This window comes from Chiloscyllium plagiosum, chromosome 21 (assembly GCF_004010195.1).
Source record: "Chiloscyllium plagiosum isolate BGI_BamShark_2017 chromosome 21, ASM401019v2, whole genome shotgun sequence".
NCBI classification, from domain to species: domain Eukaryota; kingdom Metazoa; phylum Chordata; class Chondrichthyes; order Orectolobiformes; family Hemiscylliidae; genus Chiloscyllium; species Chiloscyllium plagiosum.
In genome coordinates, this window is record NC_057730.1 from 45741467 (window position 1) to 45760478 (window position 19012).

The 19012-nt window shown below is 43.1% G+C and overlaps 1 protein-coding gene across 4 annotated transcripts in view; it reads right to left on the bottom strand.

The window, feature by feature from the left end:
* LOC122560829 (cytoplasmic phosphatidylinositol transfer protein 1-like) overlaps positions 1–19012 on the bottom strand; it is a 204701-nt gene that overhangs the window by 59342 nt on the left and 126347 nt on the right. For 3 of the 4 annotated variants that reach the window (XM_043711972.1, XM_043711973.1, XM_043711975.1), the window contains exons 6-8: positions 4644–4715; positions 3379–3474; positions 1581–1736 (exon numbers count right to left, since the gene is read on the bottom strand). In XM_043711972.1, coding sequence (XP_043567907.1) covers positions 1581–1736; positions 3379–3474; positions 4644–4715 — 324 coding nt within the window. The remainder of the gene's footprint in view (positions 1–1580; positions 1737–3378; positions 3475–4643; positions 4716–19012) is intronic. The other variant, XM_043711974.1, reaches the window with a different exon arrangement.

Here is a 19012-nt window from a genome sequence, read left to right on the forward strand (position 1 = left end):
CTAAATTGCCCGTAGTATTCAGGGATGAGCAGGTTAAATGGATAAGCCATGGGGAATGCAGGGTTACAGGGATGGGGTGGTGAGTCTGGGTAGAATGCTCTTTGGCTCTTAATGGGCCAAATGGCCTGCTCCCACACTGTAGGGATTCTATGGTAGCTCAGTGAATGTGTGTGTGACGCTCAACTCCATGAAGCCAGCTGTCCCAGATCCCAGATGAGTGAGTAAATCAGCTCTTTGTCAAGCTGCCATGAAGACATTTATATTTAATCAGTGCTCCCTTAATCCCATAAAGTGGTTTCATTTTCCGGCTTGTAAATGTTGGCTTCAGAAAAATCTTGAGGGCTTTCTTTCAAATCCAGTCACATACTTTCCAAGCAGATGATAAAGCCAGTGGAAACGATTCAACAGCAAACAACTTCAGCAACTAAAACCTGACCTTATGTGGAGAAAAACTGACCATTTTCAGAGTCCTCTTGAAGTGGACTAACATCATCCCATGAATGAATAACTCAGATATTTGCCGTTACTGATCTATTTCAGTAAGGAAACCGAGGACAGTGTTGCCCCTGCAACAGCATTTGATGACCTCATCATTTTTGAGCAGTTTAAGGCATTCACTGTGCAACAGAAATAATTCCAGAGAGGCCAGTATCCTGTCACCAAGTCACCCTTTATTTACATGTGGAGAGGACTTGATACTGATCCAACTCCCGTAGATCCAGCTTAGAGTGAACAGAACCCTTGATACTCAAACATCCCTCTCTTCTTACGCTCCAGTGAAAAAAGTCCCAATGTATCCAGCCTCTCCTTATAACTCAAGTCTTCCATTCCTAGATTACATTACTTACAGTGTGGAAGCAGGCCCTTCGGCCCAACAAGTCCACACAGACCCGCCCCCACCCAGACCCATTCCCTTACACCTAACACTACAGGCAATTTAGCGTGGCCAATTCACCTAACCTACAGGTTTTTGGACTGTGGGAGGAAACCGGAGCACCCAGAGGATACCCAGAGGATACCCACGCAGACACAGGGAGAATGTGCAAACTCCACACAGTCAGTCGCCTGAGGCAGGAATTGAACCTGGGTCTCTGGTGCTGTGAGGCAGCAGTGCTAACCACTGTGCCACCGTGCCGCCCACATTCCTAGTAATGTCCTGGTAAATCTCTACTGAACCCTCTCCAGCTTAACAGGAAGGATATTATAATAGGGCAATCAGAACCTGATACAGTACTCTTGAAGAGGCCTCACCAATCTCCCGAACAACCTCAACGTAACATCCCAACTCCTATACTCAATGATCTGAGCAATGTTAACATTTTAGTATTTTAACTGTGTGCCTGCCCCTTTACTGCCAGCACAGCAAGATGAAAATTGGGCTTAGAATCTATAGAAGCAACTTTTGATTCTGGTCTTGGTTATAGCTTTCATCTTTACGACGTTGAGGTGCAATGGGGAGGTTAAGAGTATCATTAAGATAATTACTCTGAGGTAACCTGAACACATCAAACGCAAACAGAAGTGAGTGATCCTAGGAAACAATCACAACAGGCACACAATCAGCTTTCGGTGTTGCTCACCTTCTGAACAAACTGCTCCACTCTTGTCTGCAAACCCCAGACTTCGAACTTGACTGTCACTTGTTTGTATGAGCACATGACGGGTGAGGGGTCATCCCTCCAACCCTCCTTCAGCGGACCCCGTCCAGTCTTCACCGACGCAAAATATCGGAGGTCCTGTTGGTGCAAGACATTAATTTGGTGAAGTGTAGGAACTGATGAAAAGCAGTGGGCGATGGTTACATTGCCAGGGAAACAGGGTGAACAATCTCCTGGCCATGTTAAAGGTTTTCAAAGGGCAAGTGGAAGTGAAACAAACTGGATCAGTATCAGACATTGGGGAAGGTCATTAGCTGATGTTGTGTATTGGAGAGGTAATGGTAATGGAAAGGTATTAATCATTAGACTATTAACCAATAGATATTCTGGGGACCTGGGTTCAAATCACACCACAGCAAATGGTAGAATTTGAATCCAATAAAAATCTGGAATGATGACCAGTGTCAGGAAAAACCCAACTCGTTCACTAATAGCCTTAGGGAAAGACAATCTGCCATTCTCACCTAGTCTGGCCTCCATGTGACTCCCAACCAACAGAAATGTCATTGGCTCTTAACTGCCCTCTGCGGCAATTAGGGATGACAGGAATGTCCCATGAATGATATTAAAAAATAAAATAACTGACATTCCCCGCTTCCCTTCCATCCCGGCATCCAGAAGACCACTCTCACACCATCGGGCCAAAGTGCCCTTCATTATTGGGACGCCATAGCTTGGAGGGTATCACTATTCCCTCAGAAATAGAAGGTTCTGGGTTCAAATGCCACTTCAGGAGCTGGATGATCAATCTAGGCTGATTCTTAACTGCAGCACTGAGGGAGGGCCACGTGGTCGATGGTGCTGTCTTTTGGGTTCAGTGGAGACATAAAAGATCCTTTTCCCACCCCACAGTCAACATTATGAAAGGGCTAATGCCTGAAACAGTGACTCTCCTTGGATGCTGCCTGACCTGCTGTGCTTTTCCACTGCCACACTTTTCGAACAACATTTATGTCCCTCAATCATTCAAACAATTTAGTGTGTTGCTATTTTTGAGACCTCGCTGTGCACCAATTGGCTGTAAGATGTTTCATTCTGGGGATGTGAAAGGTGCTGTTTAAGTGCAAATCATTTTTTTCTTTTCACAGTGATCCTAGGTGACATACATCGCCCATTCTGCATCCTCCCCCAACAAGCGCTTGCCCTTCCACAGATTATTAATCCAGTTCCAACAAGTGGAGTCACTTCACAAAATAAAGGGATAAAGGAACCTGGAATATGGACAAGAAAGATTTTGCTTGTGCTACTCCAAATTAAGTTTGCTGAGAATCAAACAGCCTGCATGCTGGCAAACAGCATTTCACAGCATCTTATACACCAATGAAAAGGTGAGGTTACTGCTCAGCTCAATGAGACAGGAGTGTACACAGACAGGAGTGTGCCCACGACAGAACCAGCCCATTCACCACACCCTTCCCCCGCCCAAAGCAGACTGACTTATGCAGAGAGGCTTAATTAATGGTGGACACGGAAACCAGAGTCAAAGAGTGTGGTGCTGGAAAAACACAGCTGGTCAGGCAGCATCCGAGGAGCAGGAGTGTCAATGTTCCAAGCGTAAGTTCTTGAGTAACACAAACACAGAAAGGCTCATTTCTAAGGTGCAGCGGCCTCACTGTGTGAAAACATCAACAAAATGGGAAAATGCATTGTGAATAAGCAGCGTTGTGAGCTGGTCGGTCAGCATCAACTCCCGCGATTGGACCCGCGAAGGGACACTCACCTCTGAACTCTTGTAGTAACGGTCCGGAATCTCATCATAAGCGATGTCCAGGAAACACACCTCGTGATCCGTGTGGTTTTTGTCTGAGTCGAAAATCTGTCGGGATACAGGAGAGGAATCGGCTGAGCGATTAAAGATCAAATATTGCACATGCTGGAAATCTGAAATAAACACAGATTGCTGGAGGATCTCAGCAACAGAGAAAGAAACAGAACGAACACTGACTCTTCTTCAGAAGTGCTCCTTCTGAGTCAGTAAGTGTCTCCACCATAACGGAGCATTTGGGAACACAGTTATTAGATTAAATACTCTACAGTGTGGAAACAGGCCCTTTGGCCCAACAAGTCCACACTGATCCTCCGAAAAGCATCCCACCCAGACGTGTTTCCTTCTGACTAATGCACCTAACACTATGGGCAAGTTAGCATGGCCAATTCACCTGACCTGCACATCTTTGGACAGGTGTACACTCCTTACAGATTTTTTACCCTCCCAGTCTACACAGGGGATACAGCACACACCTTCCTCTGTGCATGGATGGAGTAATTGGGGCATCGGTTACACAGTTTAATGTGAGTTGCCCACCCAGCTCTGTTACAGTGTTGTCCCAAACAGGTTTTCTCTTAAGGCATCTACTGGAGCTCTACAACATTGGAGAGGTGAACTGTTGGTTCTTGATGCCTATATACACCAGCCTTTAACTAATGATACCCTTTCTTCACCTCCAAAATGGGTACAGAAAGCAGGAGCTGGTGGATGGGCAGGAACAGATGGTTTCGGGTTTCAAGCAGGCGGCAAAAGTCATTAGGTAGGGGGCAAGGCGAAACGTGCTCAATGTCTAAAATTACCTACAACTGTGTGACAACTGGAACAGCTCCATCTTAATCCCTGACTCCATTTCTGTCAGGACTGGGAAAGGGGCCAGGAGATAGCAAGAATGGCTAATATTTCCCCTCTCCGGACTGAGTTTGGTGTTGCGGCGTTTTGGGGCTGACCAGCAGATTGGCTACTTTTCCTGGTGCCAGACCGGGTATAGAGAGAGATTGGGCTCCCGATGTCACGCATGGTTGCATGACAAAGACTTTGCCCCCAGTAGCTTAGCAGCACCACAACGAGTCATGCAACACAAACATGGAAAATGTAAGTCAGGGCAGATCAACCTTCAATCAGGAAAAACAAACATTAGAATAAATATGTACTCAGCTCGACAGTGCAATGGTTTTGGTGTGACGGTGTCTAATGCTCTGACCCACATGAAGACTTACATGATCATTGCAGCCGTTGTTGTCTTCATATTTTGTCTCAATGTAAATGGAGAATTTCGGCAAAAAGGAGCACTGGGGAAAAGGGAGGAGAAAGAGTAAAGTGATTCAATGAACTCGCATGCCTCGAATGGTATGTATATGGGAATCTCAGAGACAGAGGCCTTTTGGCCCATCATGCCTGCACTGGTAAGTTCACTTCAGTTCAATTCCAAAGGCAGTCTTACAGATAAGACCTTAACCCAAGGTCCCATCTACAATTTCAACCAAGTAAAAAAAAAACAAATTTGTGGCGTTACCTGAACAAGAATAGCTAAATTCTACACAACATCCTACAGGCCAATATTTCAACTAACATCTAAAATGTCTTAATCTGCCCATTTATTGCATCGTGGGATCTTGCTGTGCACATAATGACTGTCATGTTTTCCTCTACTATCATCTTCATTAGCTGTAAGGCACCTGGGGACACTGTGAAATCATGAAATCACTGTTGGAGAGAAGGTGTTAACATCTTAGTTCTAACATTTTAGATTCAGTGGATCTCATCACACAAGGAGTAATCTTTATCATTGCGGATGTCTCACTCGTGTCGTGTTAGTGAATGTTTCTAAATTCTTTCTGCCCGTATCCAGGGAATGTTGGTGGGCTGCAGGTTGTTACATTAAATCCCCCCCCTCTTCTTTATCCCAATTGCAGCTACAGGCTGCAGTCTCTGGGGGCTCTGGTGGATCCGGCACTGTGGTCAATCTCCACACCGATGATGGTTTATTATTTGGTGAAAATGCCGGACCACCCTTTCCAGAATGTCCGACAGGGTAGAATCTGGTCTCTCTCCATCAGTAGGAAACCACAATATAGACTTAATTAGTTTCTTTGGGGCTCAGGAGACTGAGAGGGGGTGGGACATGATTGACATGCATAAAACCATGGGGGGGCTTAGATAGTGTAGATAGTAAGGAAACCTTCTTACTGATGGAGGAATCAGTGACCAGAAGGTGATAGATTGACAGTAATCAGCAGGAGATTGAGGTGAAATCATTTTTTTTTATCTCAGAGGGTGATAGGAATCTGGAACTCTTGGTGCCAGACAGAGAAAAGAGAGAGATCTAGCTCCCAGTGCACGAGACTGCCTGTGAAAGTGGTAGATACAGAAACCTTTCTAAATTTCCACCAATATTTAGATGTCCACTTGCAATGCCACAGCTATGGACCAAAGTACTGGAAACGGGGTTAGAATAGTTAGGCGATTGTTTTTTGACTGGCACAGATTCGATGGGCTGAAGGGCCTTCTTCACTGCTGAGGACCTGTCAACTCTAAGTCTGTTAATTCACTTGTTGTGTTTAGGGCTGTAAATGAGGCCTCATCAGACATGCTTTCCTGTAGCAGTTACCAATGCTCTCCAACCTATAGGGAACATACAAAGCACTGTGAAAGCCAACTTCTCTTGTTTTTGTTTGGTAATGCAGACTTTGAGTATTGCTGGAAAACAAAAGACCTTTTTTGAGGTTTTCCATCTTGTGCTCATCAAGAATGACAATGTCAAGAAAGCAATTAACGATTAATTTTTAGATATTAAAGGGATCAAGGGCTATGGAGGCAAATTGCACTGGGAATATTGCACTGAGGTATAGGATCATCCATGATCATACTGAATGGTAGGGCAGACTTGAAGGGCAGAATGGCCTACTTCCGCGCCTAGTTTCTTTGTCGAGGGAAACAATATTTTCAACTGCATAAGAAGGGAGTGTTGATTGATTGGTGTGAATTCTCCATGGCAACATCTCTACCAATCAGGGCCCACTGACCAACAATTCAGCATCCTCCTCTCACAGAGGTATAAAATGGACAACAAGATGACCCACCTCAATCCCAGACCTCTCCAGTTGGCCATGCACAATGGCAAGGTACTCAACAAGCTGCTGGGAGGGGTGACCGTCATTCAGGCCAAATATACAGGCTGCGCTGTTTCCCAAGTAAACTGGAGCTGGAAGGACAGCTAACATGTAAAAAATGTTACTCACCTTTTCTCATTGCTATTCTTGCAAAATGTCCTGATGAGCACCAGACACTAAAACTAGACTAAACATGTCATCTTTCAGCCCATTTTTTGTTTTAATAAACTGAGAAAAAGTTGCCTTTACCACAACCTCAGGACCCCTCCCCCACCCCATCCCAAAGGGGTTTTGCAATCTATTAAATATTTTTTGAAGAGATGTCACTATTGTTAACATACGCAACGCAGCTACCAGGTACATGCACAGCAAGATCTCAGAGTATGATAATAACCAAATCATACCGGTTAAAGAATGACTACAAACACCCAAAGTGTTCAGAAGTGCTGGGGCACACCTCTGAAGCAGGTGGGAATTGAACCTAGCCATGCCGACTCAGAGACAGGGACACTACCACTGTGCCACAAGAACACGAGTGAATGGGAGCCTTCAATACAGAGATAGTTTGGCTTCCATTAGTCAGAGATATCGAGGGATAATGAGTCAATTGTCTAATTGTCTGGGGAAACATGGTTGCAAGATGAATCCTGAGCACAATGTTTCCGATTCATATGGCTCTTTTCATTTTATAGCAATCCCTTGTATTTTGTTTCCAGGGATGGAGCAAAAAGAAATCTATTTACATCCTGCTCAGCTTTTTTGACAAATGGAATGTCATGTCGGAGCTGACCAAGATTTCTGTGTCCGAATCATATGATGGAAGAAGCAAAAACAAAGTCATAGAGCCATAGATACAGATCCTTCGTTCCAACACATCCATGCCAACCAGTATCAGATTAGATTAGATTAGATTACTTACAGTGTGTAAACAGGCCCTTCGGCCCAACAAGGCCACACCGACCCGCCGAAGCACAACCCACCCAGACCCATTCCCCTACATTTACCCCTGCACCTAACACTACGGGCAATTTAGCATGGCCAATTCACCTGACCTGCACATTTTTGGACTGTGGGAGGAAACCGGAGCACCCGGAGGAATCCCACGCAGACATGGGGAGAATGTGCAAACTCCACACAGTCAGTCGCCTGAGATGGGAATTGAACCAGGGTCTCTGGCGCTGTGAGGCAGCAGTGCTAACCACTGTGCCACCGTGCCGCCCACCTAAACTAATCTAGCCCCACCCACCAGCACCCGGTCCATATCCCTCCAAACCTTTCCTATTCATATACCCATCAAATGCTTTTTAAATGTTGTAATTGTACCAGCCTCCACCATTTCCTCTGGCGGCTCATTCCATACCGCACCACCCTCTGCGTGAAAAAGTTGCCCCTTAGGTCCCTTTAAATCTTTCCCCTCTCACCTTAAACCTATGCCCTCTAGTTTTGGACTCCCCCACCCTGGGGAAAAGACCTTATCTGTTTATACAAGCCATGCCCCTCATGATTTATAGACCTCTATAAGGTCATCCTATAGCCTCCGCACTTCAGGGAAAATAGCACAAGTCTATTCAGCCTCTCCCTCTAGCTCAAACCCTTCAACCCTGGCAACATCCTTGTAAATCTTTTCTGCACCCTTTCAATTCTCACAACATTTTTCCTATAGCAGGGAAAGCAAAATTGCACACAATATTCCAAAAGTGGCCTAACCAATGTCTTGTACAGCCGCAACATGACCTCCCCCTATAATTTACAGTAGCTACGACAGTCCCCTATAAGTGCATCATTCATTTCTGATCAGCTCTCAACTGCAACATCCAGCCTGGAACCATGCTGACAGCTTTGCAATTTTGCCACATAACAAACATTATTTTTCCAACAGCAGTGTTGCAGGGAAAGTACGCACTGGGGAAAAAAAAGTGCAAAGGTTGCAAATGGGGAAAGATGCAAATGGTTGAACTCCTCAGAGTACAAGCAGTGGACTGACACTTTGATACCCGCCAAGTTTCGGAAGATAGAGAGTGACTTGTCCATTTTCTATCAACTCAATGGAGCTGAACAAAAGGACGGCTTTTTCTAATTATATCACTGGCAAGGTTCAGTGAGCTGGGTTGTGCTTTTCAATTCAAAGTTCGTCATGGCAACCACCATGCTACACTGGTGAAGTGCCTGTATTAGCTGCCAAAACCTTACTCTCAAAAATGACATACCCCATCTCTGCTCATGTGTGCACATTCTGTTAATTGGAAGTCACGATTTTTGGAGTCTAAAACATTGGAAACAATAATTAATGAAAGCAACACTGGGAGAAAAATCAGATAGTTGTGGTTGGTGGAGTGGCTACGATAATTGGAAACTGGCTGAAATAATTTCAATTCAAATGACGCTTTTTTCACAAATAGCAATGGGTTTTCTCTGAGCTCCTAATTTCTCTCCTTTCTCTTAACTGTTCTCCAAAATCCAGAGAAAAATAATAAATTGCCTCAGACAGATCCACAGTGATTCACGCTCAGATTCTTCACCCTCTCAATTTAAGAAGCGTTCAAAATCTTAAGAGTGTGAGGTCACTGTGATGATGTAAATAAAATTATGAGATTAAACCAGCAATGAAAGTGTTAAATTTAAATGTGGATTTAGGCAGAATAGGCATCAGAAATTTTGCTAAACACAAACTTGTCAATAATTTTAAACGCTGGAAAGTAATAGCTGCCTGAACAGAAAATAATGTTTTTTTTATTTCTCAAATTCTAGACCATGAATAATCAACAAAGGATATTGTTGTTAAGAGTGACATTTCCAAAGTGGCAAAAACCTAACTCAAGGCAACATTGTGCGTGATAAAGCAGCAGCAGAACAGCCACGGTTTCTCAGCACAGAAAGTCAAAGTCTGTCAGGATGCCCTCTTAAACAAAAGTTGAAAGTCAGGGGATCAGTTTGCTCAGTCCATTGGTTTGCAATGTAGAGTGATGCTGAGAAAGTGGGTTTAATTCCTGCAGTGACTAAGGTTATAATGAAGGATTCTCCTTCTCCCCTTTGCTTGAGGCATATGACCCTCTGGGTAAACCACCACCAACCATCTCCCTTTATTGGGAGAGTAACCCTATGGGCCAGTAGCATTATTACAACTATTGATCATAGTTGCCCTGACAATCTTTGAATATTCAGTAGATTTTGGTAGTTTTTAAGATTCTGTTTAAATTTGAAGCAGAGTTTTCATGCGATAACTATCTTTAGTTGAACACATAGTCAAAATTCCTCAAGGGCAGAACATTATTGACTATTCACTTCCATGTAGATCATTTACAATACAAAAATTGACCATCTTTAATTACTCTATTCTCTCTGATATTGGAATCAATGCTATAACATAATCCGTGAATTGATTCTTATGGTAAATATTCTTCAGCACTTATTAAAAGGTTGTTGGCTCATAATTAATTCCTCAGGGACCCAAATAAATAAATAATATTCTAGAATTCAGAAGGCAGAAGTCCGTGTGCTAATATTGGTTAATTCAGATGAGTCATATTTGCTTTAACGTGCCTGCAATTATATTCCAGCACGAGGTATTTTGCTAATCTCCTCAGAGCAATGTTATTGCATTCAGGATAAAGACAATACTTATCAAGACTCACTAAGTTTCTTTAATGACAAGAAGTTCAACTGAATAGGCACCATGTCAGGGATAAAGATGGTGTGGAGGTGCTGGTGTTGGACTGGGGTGGACAAAGTTAAAAAATCACACAACACCAGGTTATAGTCTAACAGGTTTACTTGGAAGTGAACCTGATGAAGGAGCAACACACCCTTGAGGAATTTTGACTATGTGTTCAACTAAAGATAGTTATCACATGAAAACTCTGCTTCACATTTAAACAGAATCTTAAAAACTACCAAAATCTACTGAATATTCAAAGACTATCGGGGCAATCATGATCAATAGTTGTAATAATGCTACTGGCCCATAGGGTTACTCTCCCAATAAAGGGGGATGGCTGGTGGTGGTTTACCCAGAGGGTCATATGCCTCAAATAAACCTGTTGGACTTTAACCTGGTGTTGGGGTTAAAGATGGTACAGCCATTAAGAATTAATGGCTCATGCTAATCTGCCTCCCACCATGCACCACTGCATTGTATCATCCATACAGCAATATTTTACATGCTTCTAAGTGGACAATTCTGGTGGGAGACATTCAAACAGGTATCATCGTTTGACTTCCCAACTCCAAATGTTCCACTTCACATGATTGCCATTGGTTGTCGGACCTGTCCATTCCTGTAGTGCCCACCTACTCAACTGGGGAAAACAAACTGTTGAGTATACAATGGGAAGATTCTTGGTGGGATTTCCCCAAACACCATCACAATTCAACAGAAAAATATGAAGAAAAATACAAAAGAAAAACACATGATTCTTTTTTAATGTCCTGTGGTGTTTTCTCTCCTGTATTTTCTCACAACAGGGCACTGAATTTTAATCCCGTTTTCCTGGAGACACCAGGTCAATCTTGAAGGATTGGCAACCTTATGTTATCCTCCATCTTTGATGCGCATAACATATCTAAATCTTTAAATTTGGTTCTTTATGGAGTATTCTTAAGATGGAAAGGGAACTTAGAAATATCAATTTGGGGGTTGAGTACATTTTATGGGGTACCAACTTTGTACCTGCTAAATTTATTATGCCCTACGCCTTGACCAGCACAGTTTCCCTTTACTCATCAGGAGCTGTGAAACAGATAATGACTAAACCGGATTACCTACAGAACTGCTGTTAGGCTGCAGGGTAGTTGAGAATGATCGTCTCAATTCAACATTCGTTTGGGTCTCCTTCCATCAACAATTTGGAGTTATCCAGTGTCTTTGACATTGGAAAACATTCCACAGAACTTTGCAGGAACAGAGTTGAAGAAAACATGGACACAGCCACATGGGATAGGGGCGCTAGAACAGGAGCTAAACATTTGGTCAAAGTGGTCATTTTTAAGAGGTGTCTTTGTGGAGGGGAATGAGGTATGGAGATGGAGAGGTTTACAGAGTGGATCCTACAACTTAAAGCTTTGGCAATTGAAGTCACTGCTGATAATGACAGAGTGATGGCAGCCAGGGTTTGCACAAATCTACCAGACTTGGAAGAGCAGAGAGATCTCAGCGTGTCCCAGGACTGGAGGAAATTACAGCAGTAGAGGGATTTAAACGTGGACGAGAATTTTAAATTCAAGGGTGTTCCTGCTCCAAGAGCCAATGTAGACCAGTGAGTGCAGGAGAAATGTGTGAGCAGGAAATGCTGAGTTAGGAGCTGACCGCAGACATTGTTAAACTAAAAACAACTTTAACATTCCCTGCCATTACTTGAGATCAGGAAGACCAAAACTAAATCCCTCCTTGGCTTAGAGGGTTTAGGGTCATACAGCGTGGAAACAGACCTTTCGGTCCAACCAGTCCATGCCGACCATAATCCCAAACTAAACTGTCCCACCCGCCTACACTTGGCCCACATCCCTCCAAACATTTCTTATTCATGTACTTACCCAAATTTGTTTTAAATATTGTAACTGTACCCGTACCCACCACTTTCTTTGGAAGTTCATTCCACACACGAACCACTGTCTATGTAAAAAGAAATCCCTCATGTCTTTCTTAAATCTTTCTCCTCTCACCTTAAAAATGTACCCCTTCATCTTGAAATCCCCCACCACTGGGTAAAGACACCTGCCATTCACCTTATGTGATTCCCTCATGATTTTATAAACCCCTCTAAGGTCAAACTCCTACACACATTGAAAAAAGTCCCAGCCTATCCAGTCTCTCCTTATAACTCAAACCCTCCATTCCTGGCAACATCCTGGTCAATCTCTTCTGAACCCTCTTCTGCTTAATGATATCCTTCCTTTAACAGGGTGAGCTGAGCTGGACACAGTACTCCAGAATAGGCCTCGCCACTATCCTATACTAACTCAACATAACTCCTATACTCAAAGGTCTGAGCAATGAAGTGTGCTAAATGTCTTCTTAACCACCTTGTCTACATCTGATGCAAATTTCAAAGAATTATGTACCTGATGCCCTTGGTCTCCCTGTTCTACAACACTACCCAGGGCCCTACTTTTAATTGTCTAAGTGCTGCCCTTGTCTGTTTTTCTCAAAATGCAGTACCTCACATTTATGCAAATTAAACTCCATTTGCCGTGCTTCAGGTCATTGACTCAACTGATCAAGTTTAGTCTAAGGTCTTTTCTCTATTTGACTTCAATATTTTCTCTGTTGCAAAGAGAAACTTTTTGCATTAATACATTAATGGTTTCCTTCAAGAAAACTGCAAGCCCGAACATTGGAAGAAAAGGGCAAGTATGAGATCGAGAAATTGCTGAGCACAATCTCTCAGTTGTCACCACTGAATTTTCGAAGAGTATTTAATTTTCAAGCTCCAGTGAGTACTGAGACATTGGAGTGATCTTCACTTTCAACTTACTACTTTTAAAGGCTTTTGATCTCAGATCACGTCATTCACTGCACCACAGTTAGAAAACAATTGTCAAGCACTCAGTACCAGCTGGTCACATTCATTTCGGGCAGCATGGTGGCTCAGTGGTTAGCACTGGTGCCTCACAATGCTAGGGACCCAGGTTTGATTCCTGCCTCGGGTGACTGTCTGTGTGGAGTTTGCACATTCTCCATGTGTCTGCGTGGGCTTCCTCCAGGTGCTCTGGCTTTCTCCCATGGTCCAAAGATGTACAGGTTAGGTGGACTGCTGTGCTAAATTGCCCAGGGATGTTCAGGGTGGGTGGATTAGCCATGGGAAATGCAGCGTTACGGGGATGGGATGGGTCTAGATGGGATGTTCTTTAGAGAGTTGGTGTGGACTTGATGGACCAAATAGCTGGCTTCCCCCCAGTAGGGATTCTATGACCTACATTCACCACAATGGACTGGAGAGACAGTCAGCCATTACTCACTGTCTGTGTGACTCACATTATGAACTTGTTTCCCATTTGGCATTTGTTTTGCATCCTTTAATAGATACTATTTTGATTCTGAATTGACCAAAATTGATTTGAAAGATTGAAGGGTATGTGTTGAGGTGAGGCAGGGTCATAAAGACAGAAATTAATTTAAGTTTTCCCATGCTCTGATGTACCTGGGTCAAATCACATTTGGGGGTTAGTTCTCACACCCTGAAGCAACTGGCTGCTTTTGATCATGTGGGAACGGTTCAATTATCTTTGGTTTTCACTCACACGTGATGAAGATAATCCTGCAACGGAAGAAAGGGATCTGGCCGTTCATCAGAGCACTAATTTATTCTGAAACCAACTTGAATATGGTACGATAACTTTGAGCCAGCAATTCAGTAAGGAAGCTCGCTCCTTCACACGTTATTCACTGTTGCTAACCAAAGCATTTTCACACCAAATATTTTAACACCTTTTGAGAAGGCGATAAAGCTTGTTGTTTTTTGGTTTCTAATGATGAGTTCATGAGTGGATTTGACAAAAGAGTCTTTTAATGCTTCTTTCAATTCTGTCAAGGCAATAGACTGAAACAAAATAAACTGGGCTGGTAAATCTCCCATGTACACATTCGATTAAAGAACCATGTTGAGTTGTGGCTCAGGGACACAAGTACCACTTGGTGGAAAGAAAATGCCAGTTGAAACCAGCTATAATTATAATGTAGCCATGTCTACTTCTACCTGGTATTTTGCCCAGAGAAATATTGCGTGTTCTGATGTCGCTCTGCTATTGCAGTAGCTATTAAACATGGTGGCAAAGATTGGGTCCCAATATCCATTATAGCAGGGTTATTTTGTGTTCTGGTGACACTGATGTGTTGCTTTAGTTGGGTAAATAAGTAAATAAGACACAAGCACAGACCCTTCACATGTCTCTTGTGAAAATACATCCAGAGTCAATGAGCAAGTTCTCCATTAATCTTTACACATTAAAGGATTGGCTTGGGCAGGAGGTTAACAAATTCATCAAGACGCGAGGTGTTATTATTGAAGATTGAAACACTTTTTTTTAATTTCAAGGTTCACGAGAATCACTCCCGTAACAGCAGCAAATTGACTGGCTCAGACAAAAAAATAATAATTTTTTACTCAAAACTAAGAACAAGCTTAACCTCCTAAAGGGTATTGTTTACACCTAAACAATACAGCTAGATGGCCAGTTTGCAACCTAATAACGCTGACAGTGTGGGTTCAAATCCTGACCGTGCCTGGAGAATCATCAACTCAGTGAAAGATGCTCTTTGGTCTGCCTGAAACATGTTGGTCTTCCAGTTGAAGGAGTTGACCTTGATTGAGTGTTGCAGCCTGGCACATTCCAAGCTCCAGGACTACGTGCTGAGGGACGCACTAGGGCTTGAGGCAGCTACCGCCAAGGCACAGTGGGGAAAGACCACAGCCTAAGGTCTTTCTGCTGAAATTAATAGGGGTCTGTTCAGTTATCAGCTCGGTGACGCCTCAAATATTATTTTGTACAAGTAAGAAATGCCTTTGTTTCGTTTGCTGGATAACTCCAATATCTGTTTTTTTTTCTTCACATGGTATTGTACAGAACCGAACTGCTTCAGCAACTATGTACAAAAAGATATTTTATAAATAAAGTATATTTTTGAAATTAAAAAAAAATCCTGCACCAGCTGAGTTATCATGGAGGGCTCTCCTTCTCAATCTTTCCCCTCACCTGAGGCATGCAGACCCTCAGGTTAAAGCACCACCATCATCTCTCTCCAATGAAAGAGCAGCCCTACCAGACTATGGAGACTTTAATTCTTAATTTTTTGCTTGATATTTATAGGAAAAACAGGAGGCTGTCCAAACCTCAAGCTGCTTCTGTTACTCTGCTAAATCATGGTTGACTGTTACTCTCATCTATCCAACTCAAATCCATATCTTTAATTAATATGCTTGATTAATATGTTTCATTAATAACAAACCAAATCAATCTCCATTCTGTAATTTACCATTGACTTGTATTCAACTGCATTTTGGGCAGAGTGTTCCAGATTTCTATTATACTTCCTGTGAAGAGATGCTTCCTGATGTGACACATGAACAATTTAGTTCTAATTTTAAAGCCAAGCCCCTTGCGCTGGATTCTGCCATCAACGGAAACTATTTCTCTCTCTCCAAGTCCAGACAAGTCCTTGAACCAAATGAAGCACTTCAAATCAGTTCACTTCTTAAACCTTGTCTATTTAAGGCAGCACAAACTTTATGTAACCATCCTCCGAAGGTAGCCCTTGAAGTCTACTTAAGTCAGCTTCTCACTATGCTTCAGTCACCACCACTAACGGTGCCTGGATCATGTCTAAATGGAAATTGTAGACGTTTTACACACAGTCTTGAATAAAACTTCAGGAACTATTCTGATAGCTGTGATTCAGGTGATTGGGCAACATTCTTATCTTCCACAACACTCAAGTTCAGCAAAACGATTCTTAAACCTTTCCTGGGCCGCACACACCGCTAAGTGGGTTGAGAGAACACAGTTAAACCCGTCGAGGTTCAGCCAGTTTTCTTGAGCTGGCTGCCCAATCGTTTATCCTCAGGGAAATTTCCATTCATTTTACCTCAGCTGCCCTTCATTTATATAGCTCCTTTTGTATCACGGGGCTATCCCAAAATGCTTTGCAGTCAATGAATGGAAGGGAAGCCCCAAGTGATCTCATCGGTAGACAATTAATCCCAGAGTTGAAAAGGGTGGCGCTGGAAAAGCACAGCAGGTCAAGCAACATCCGAGGAGCAGGAGAGTCGACGTTTTGGCATAAACCCTTCATCAGGGCATCCTGACAAAGGGCTTAAGCCCGAAACGTCAACTTTCCTGCTCCCGGATGCTCCCCAACCTGCTGTGCTTTTCCAGCGCCACCCTTTTCAACTCTGACTCTTCAGCATCTGCAGTCTTCACTTTCTCCTATTAATCCCAGGAACTCAGTTAATGTTCTGGGGACCTGGGTTGAAATCCCACCATGGCAGATGCTGGAATCGGAGTTCAATAAAGAATCTCGATTTAAGGGTCCAACGATGAACCACGAAGCCATTGTCAATTGTTGGAAGAAATCCATTTGGTTCACCAACCGGTGAAAGAAATCTGCCATCCTTACTGAGTCTGGTCTACATGTGACTCCAGACCCACAGCAATGTGGCTGACTCTTAACTGTCCTCTAGCCACTGAGGGATGGACAATAAATCCTGGCCTGGCCATATCCTGTGAGTGAATTTTTAAAAAAAAACTGATCTGGAGCTCTTGTCAAGAGTAGCCGGGGCCAGATAAAGAATGCTGGCCCAGCCAGTGACACCCACTTGCCTGAATTAATAAAGGCCACTGCTGTCCATGGAGGAGACATTTGGAGGGAGCCTATTTACAGTTTACAGCACACTCCACCCAAGGTGAAAGAACTGCTCACACATCTCAAATGACTATATGCTATATCGTTATTTCTAATCCCCCATTTCCTCTACAGCTGGTTTCCTTCTCTCAGTGGAGAGAGCTTTGACTCGAGTTAAGGGTTGGAGTGTTCATGCCTCACCTGGCAAGCTGGGGGGGTGGAGGGGGGGGGGAAAGGGGGTGAGGGGCTGCAAGATCCTGGAGGTGATCCGTTCCTGAATTTACCTCTACCCCTTGCCTGTCACGCTGTGCCTGGCCTTCATCCAGGATCTCTGCAGAAGGCTGGGCTAAGATTGAGACTGTGTGGGTCTGATGGTGAACATTCACCCTGTCGTCATTCACTGCCACCTACACAACAATGTTAAGAACTTTGTCGAACCAGAGAGCTTTTATTTCAAACAGATGTTTGTTAACATTAAAGCTCAGGAGGCCTCAGCGTCAGTATTCTGGCTTAAAACAAAACACTAAAGGAAGCACTGAGGCAGCATAAACAGTTGGTTAAACTGTGGACGTGTCTACCCTGTCTGGCACATGTTAAAGATCCGACAGCAGGAGGAATGGGGATGTTTCCCCAGCATTCTGGCCAATGTCTTTCCCTCAACCAAAATGCATTCAAATTGATGATCCAGCTATTATGGATGCTGCTGGTTTTGAGCTTCCCATGTGCAAATCAGGTGCCCTACAGGATAACAATGACTAGACTTCAGTAAGGTACTTCAATGACTATAAAGTACTTTGGAATGTCCTGTGGCTGTGGCAATTGCTATACAAATGGAAATTATTCTTTCTTTCAATTCAGGTCTAAGTCCAAGTCTGGCAGCATCCTGCGTGTATCTGAGATGAAGTATTATGGAGAACAACAGGAGAGAAGATAGCTCCTGCCTACTAGCACTTCACTATTTGTGGAATCATAGACTTTTCATTCTTGACTGATCGACATGGCACCTATTTCAGACCGCTAACAAGTCATCTTTTACATATCAGTGGACAAGAGGGTAGGTGAGTGGGAGGGAAGCAGCCATTTGTTTCTAAAAGACTGAGAATACTCAGCAACTGGACTAAATGATAACTATAACCAACCCAGTTTTAATCTCTTCTGACCTCTTCTGACAGGCAGAACGTGCAAAAGCCTAAAGACACATACCAATAGATTAAAGAACAGCTTCTTCCCCACTGTTATTAGACTTCTGAACGGACCTCTCAAATTTTAAACTTAATGTCAACCCTGCTCTTTGCGCACCTTCTCTGCAGCTGTAACATTGTATTCCTCCATCTGTTCTATTACTCTAAAGCACTTTGTATGGTATGATCTCCCTGCACTGGATGCAAAACAAAACTTTTCACTGTGCCGAGGTACATGTGACAATAATTAATCAAATCAAGTCAATCAAATAGGCAGCATGTTATTCAGGGAATATACCTAACGTACCAAACACACTTTCAACAGAGGATTCTTATTCAAGAGATCAAGTATCCAAATCATAACGCAACTGCCAACTGAACTGAATATTAACTTGACAAGCTAGCAAAATCCTAAACTCAATTTTGGAGATATTTCTGCCCTATATTAAGGGATTATTTTTGCTTTTGATGATTTGTTTCTTTTTTTAGAAATCTATAATTGAAAAATCAATAAACTACATGGGATATCTGAGGCAAAACAGACTTTAAATTTTAGATGACCTAGAACTCTTTACCGTGCTCTTGTGTAAAGACCGTGTACTTTTATTTTGTGTTTTTTAATTATGAATTGCAATGACAAAAGAACTGTTTAAAAGCCAAGGGTTGTTGCATGGTTGGAAAGTGAGATACTCAAGCGAGCATGGTTCATACAGCTGTGGGTTACAGAAGTGTTTGCAGACAAACTGAAGTTGAGGGGTTGTGTACAGATGGAGTTTTGGTTGGTAAGAAAAGGATTGGTCAATGGACTAGTGATCAGTTATCAACGACAAAGGCCTTTCACCTGCCAACAACCAAATGACTGATCCTTGGGGTGGTGTAGTGGCTCAGTGGTTAGCACTGCTGCCTAACAGCACTACACACCTGGGTTCGATTCCAGCCTAGGGCAACTGTCTGTGTGGAGT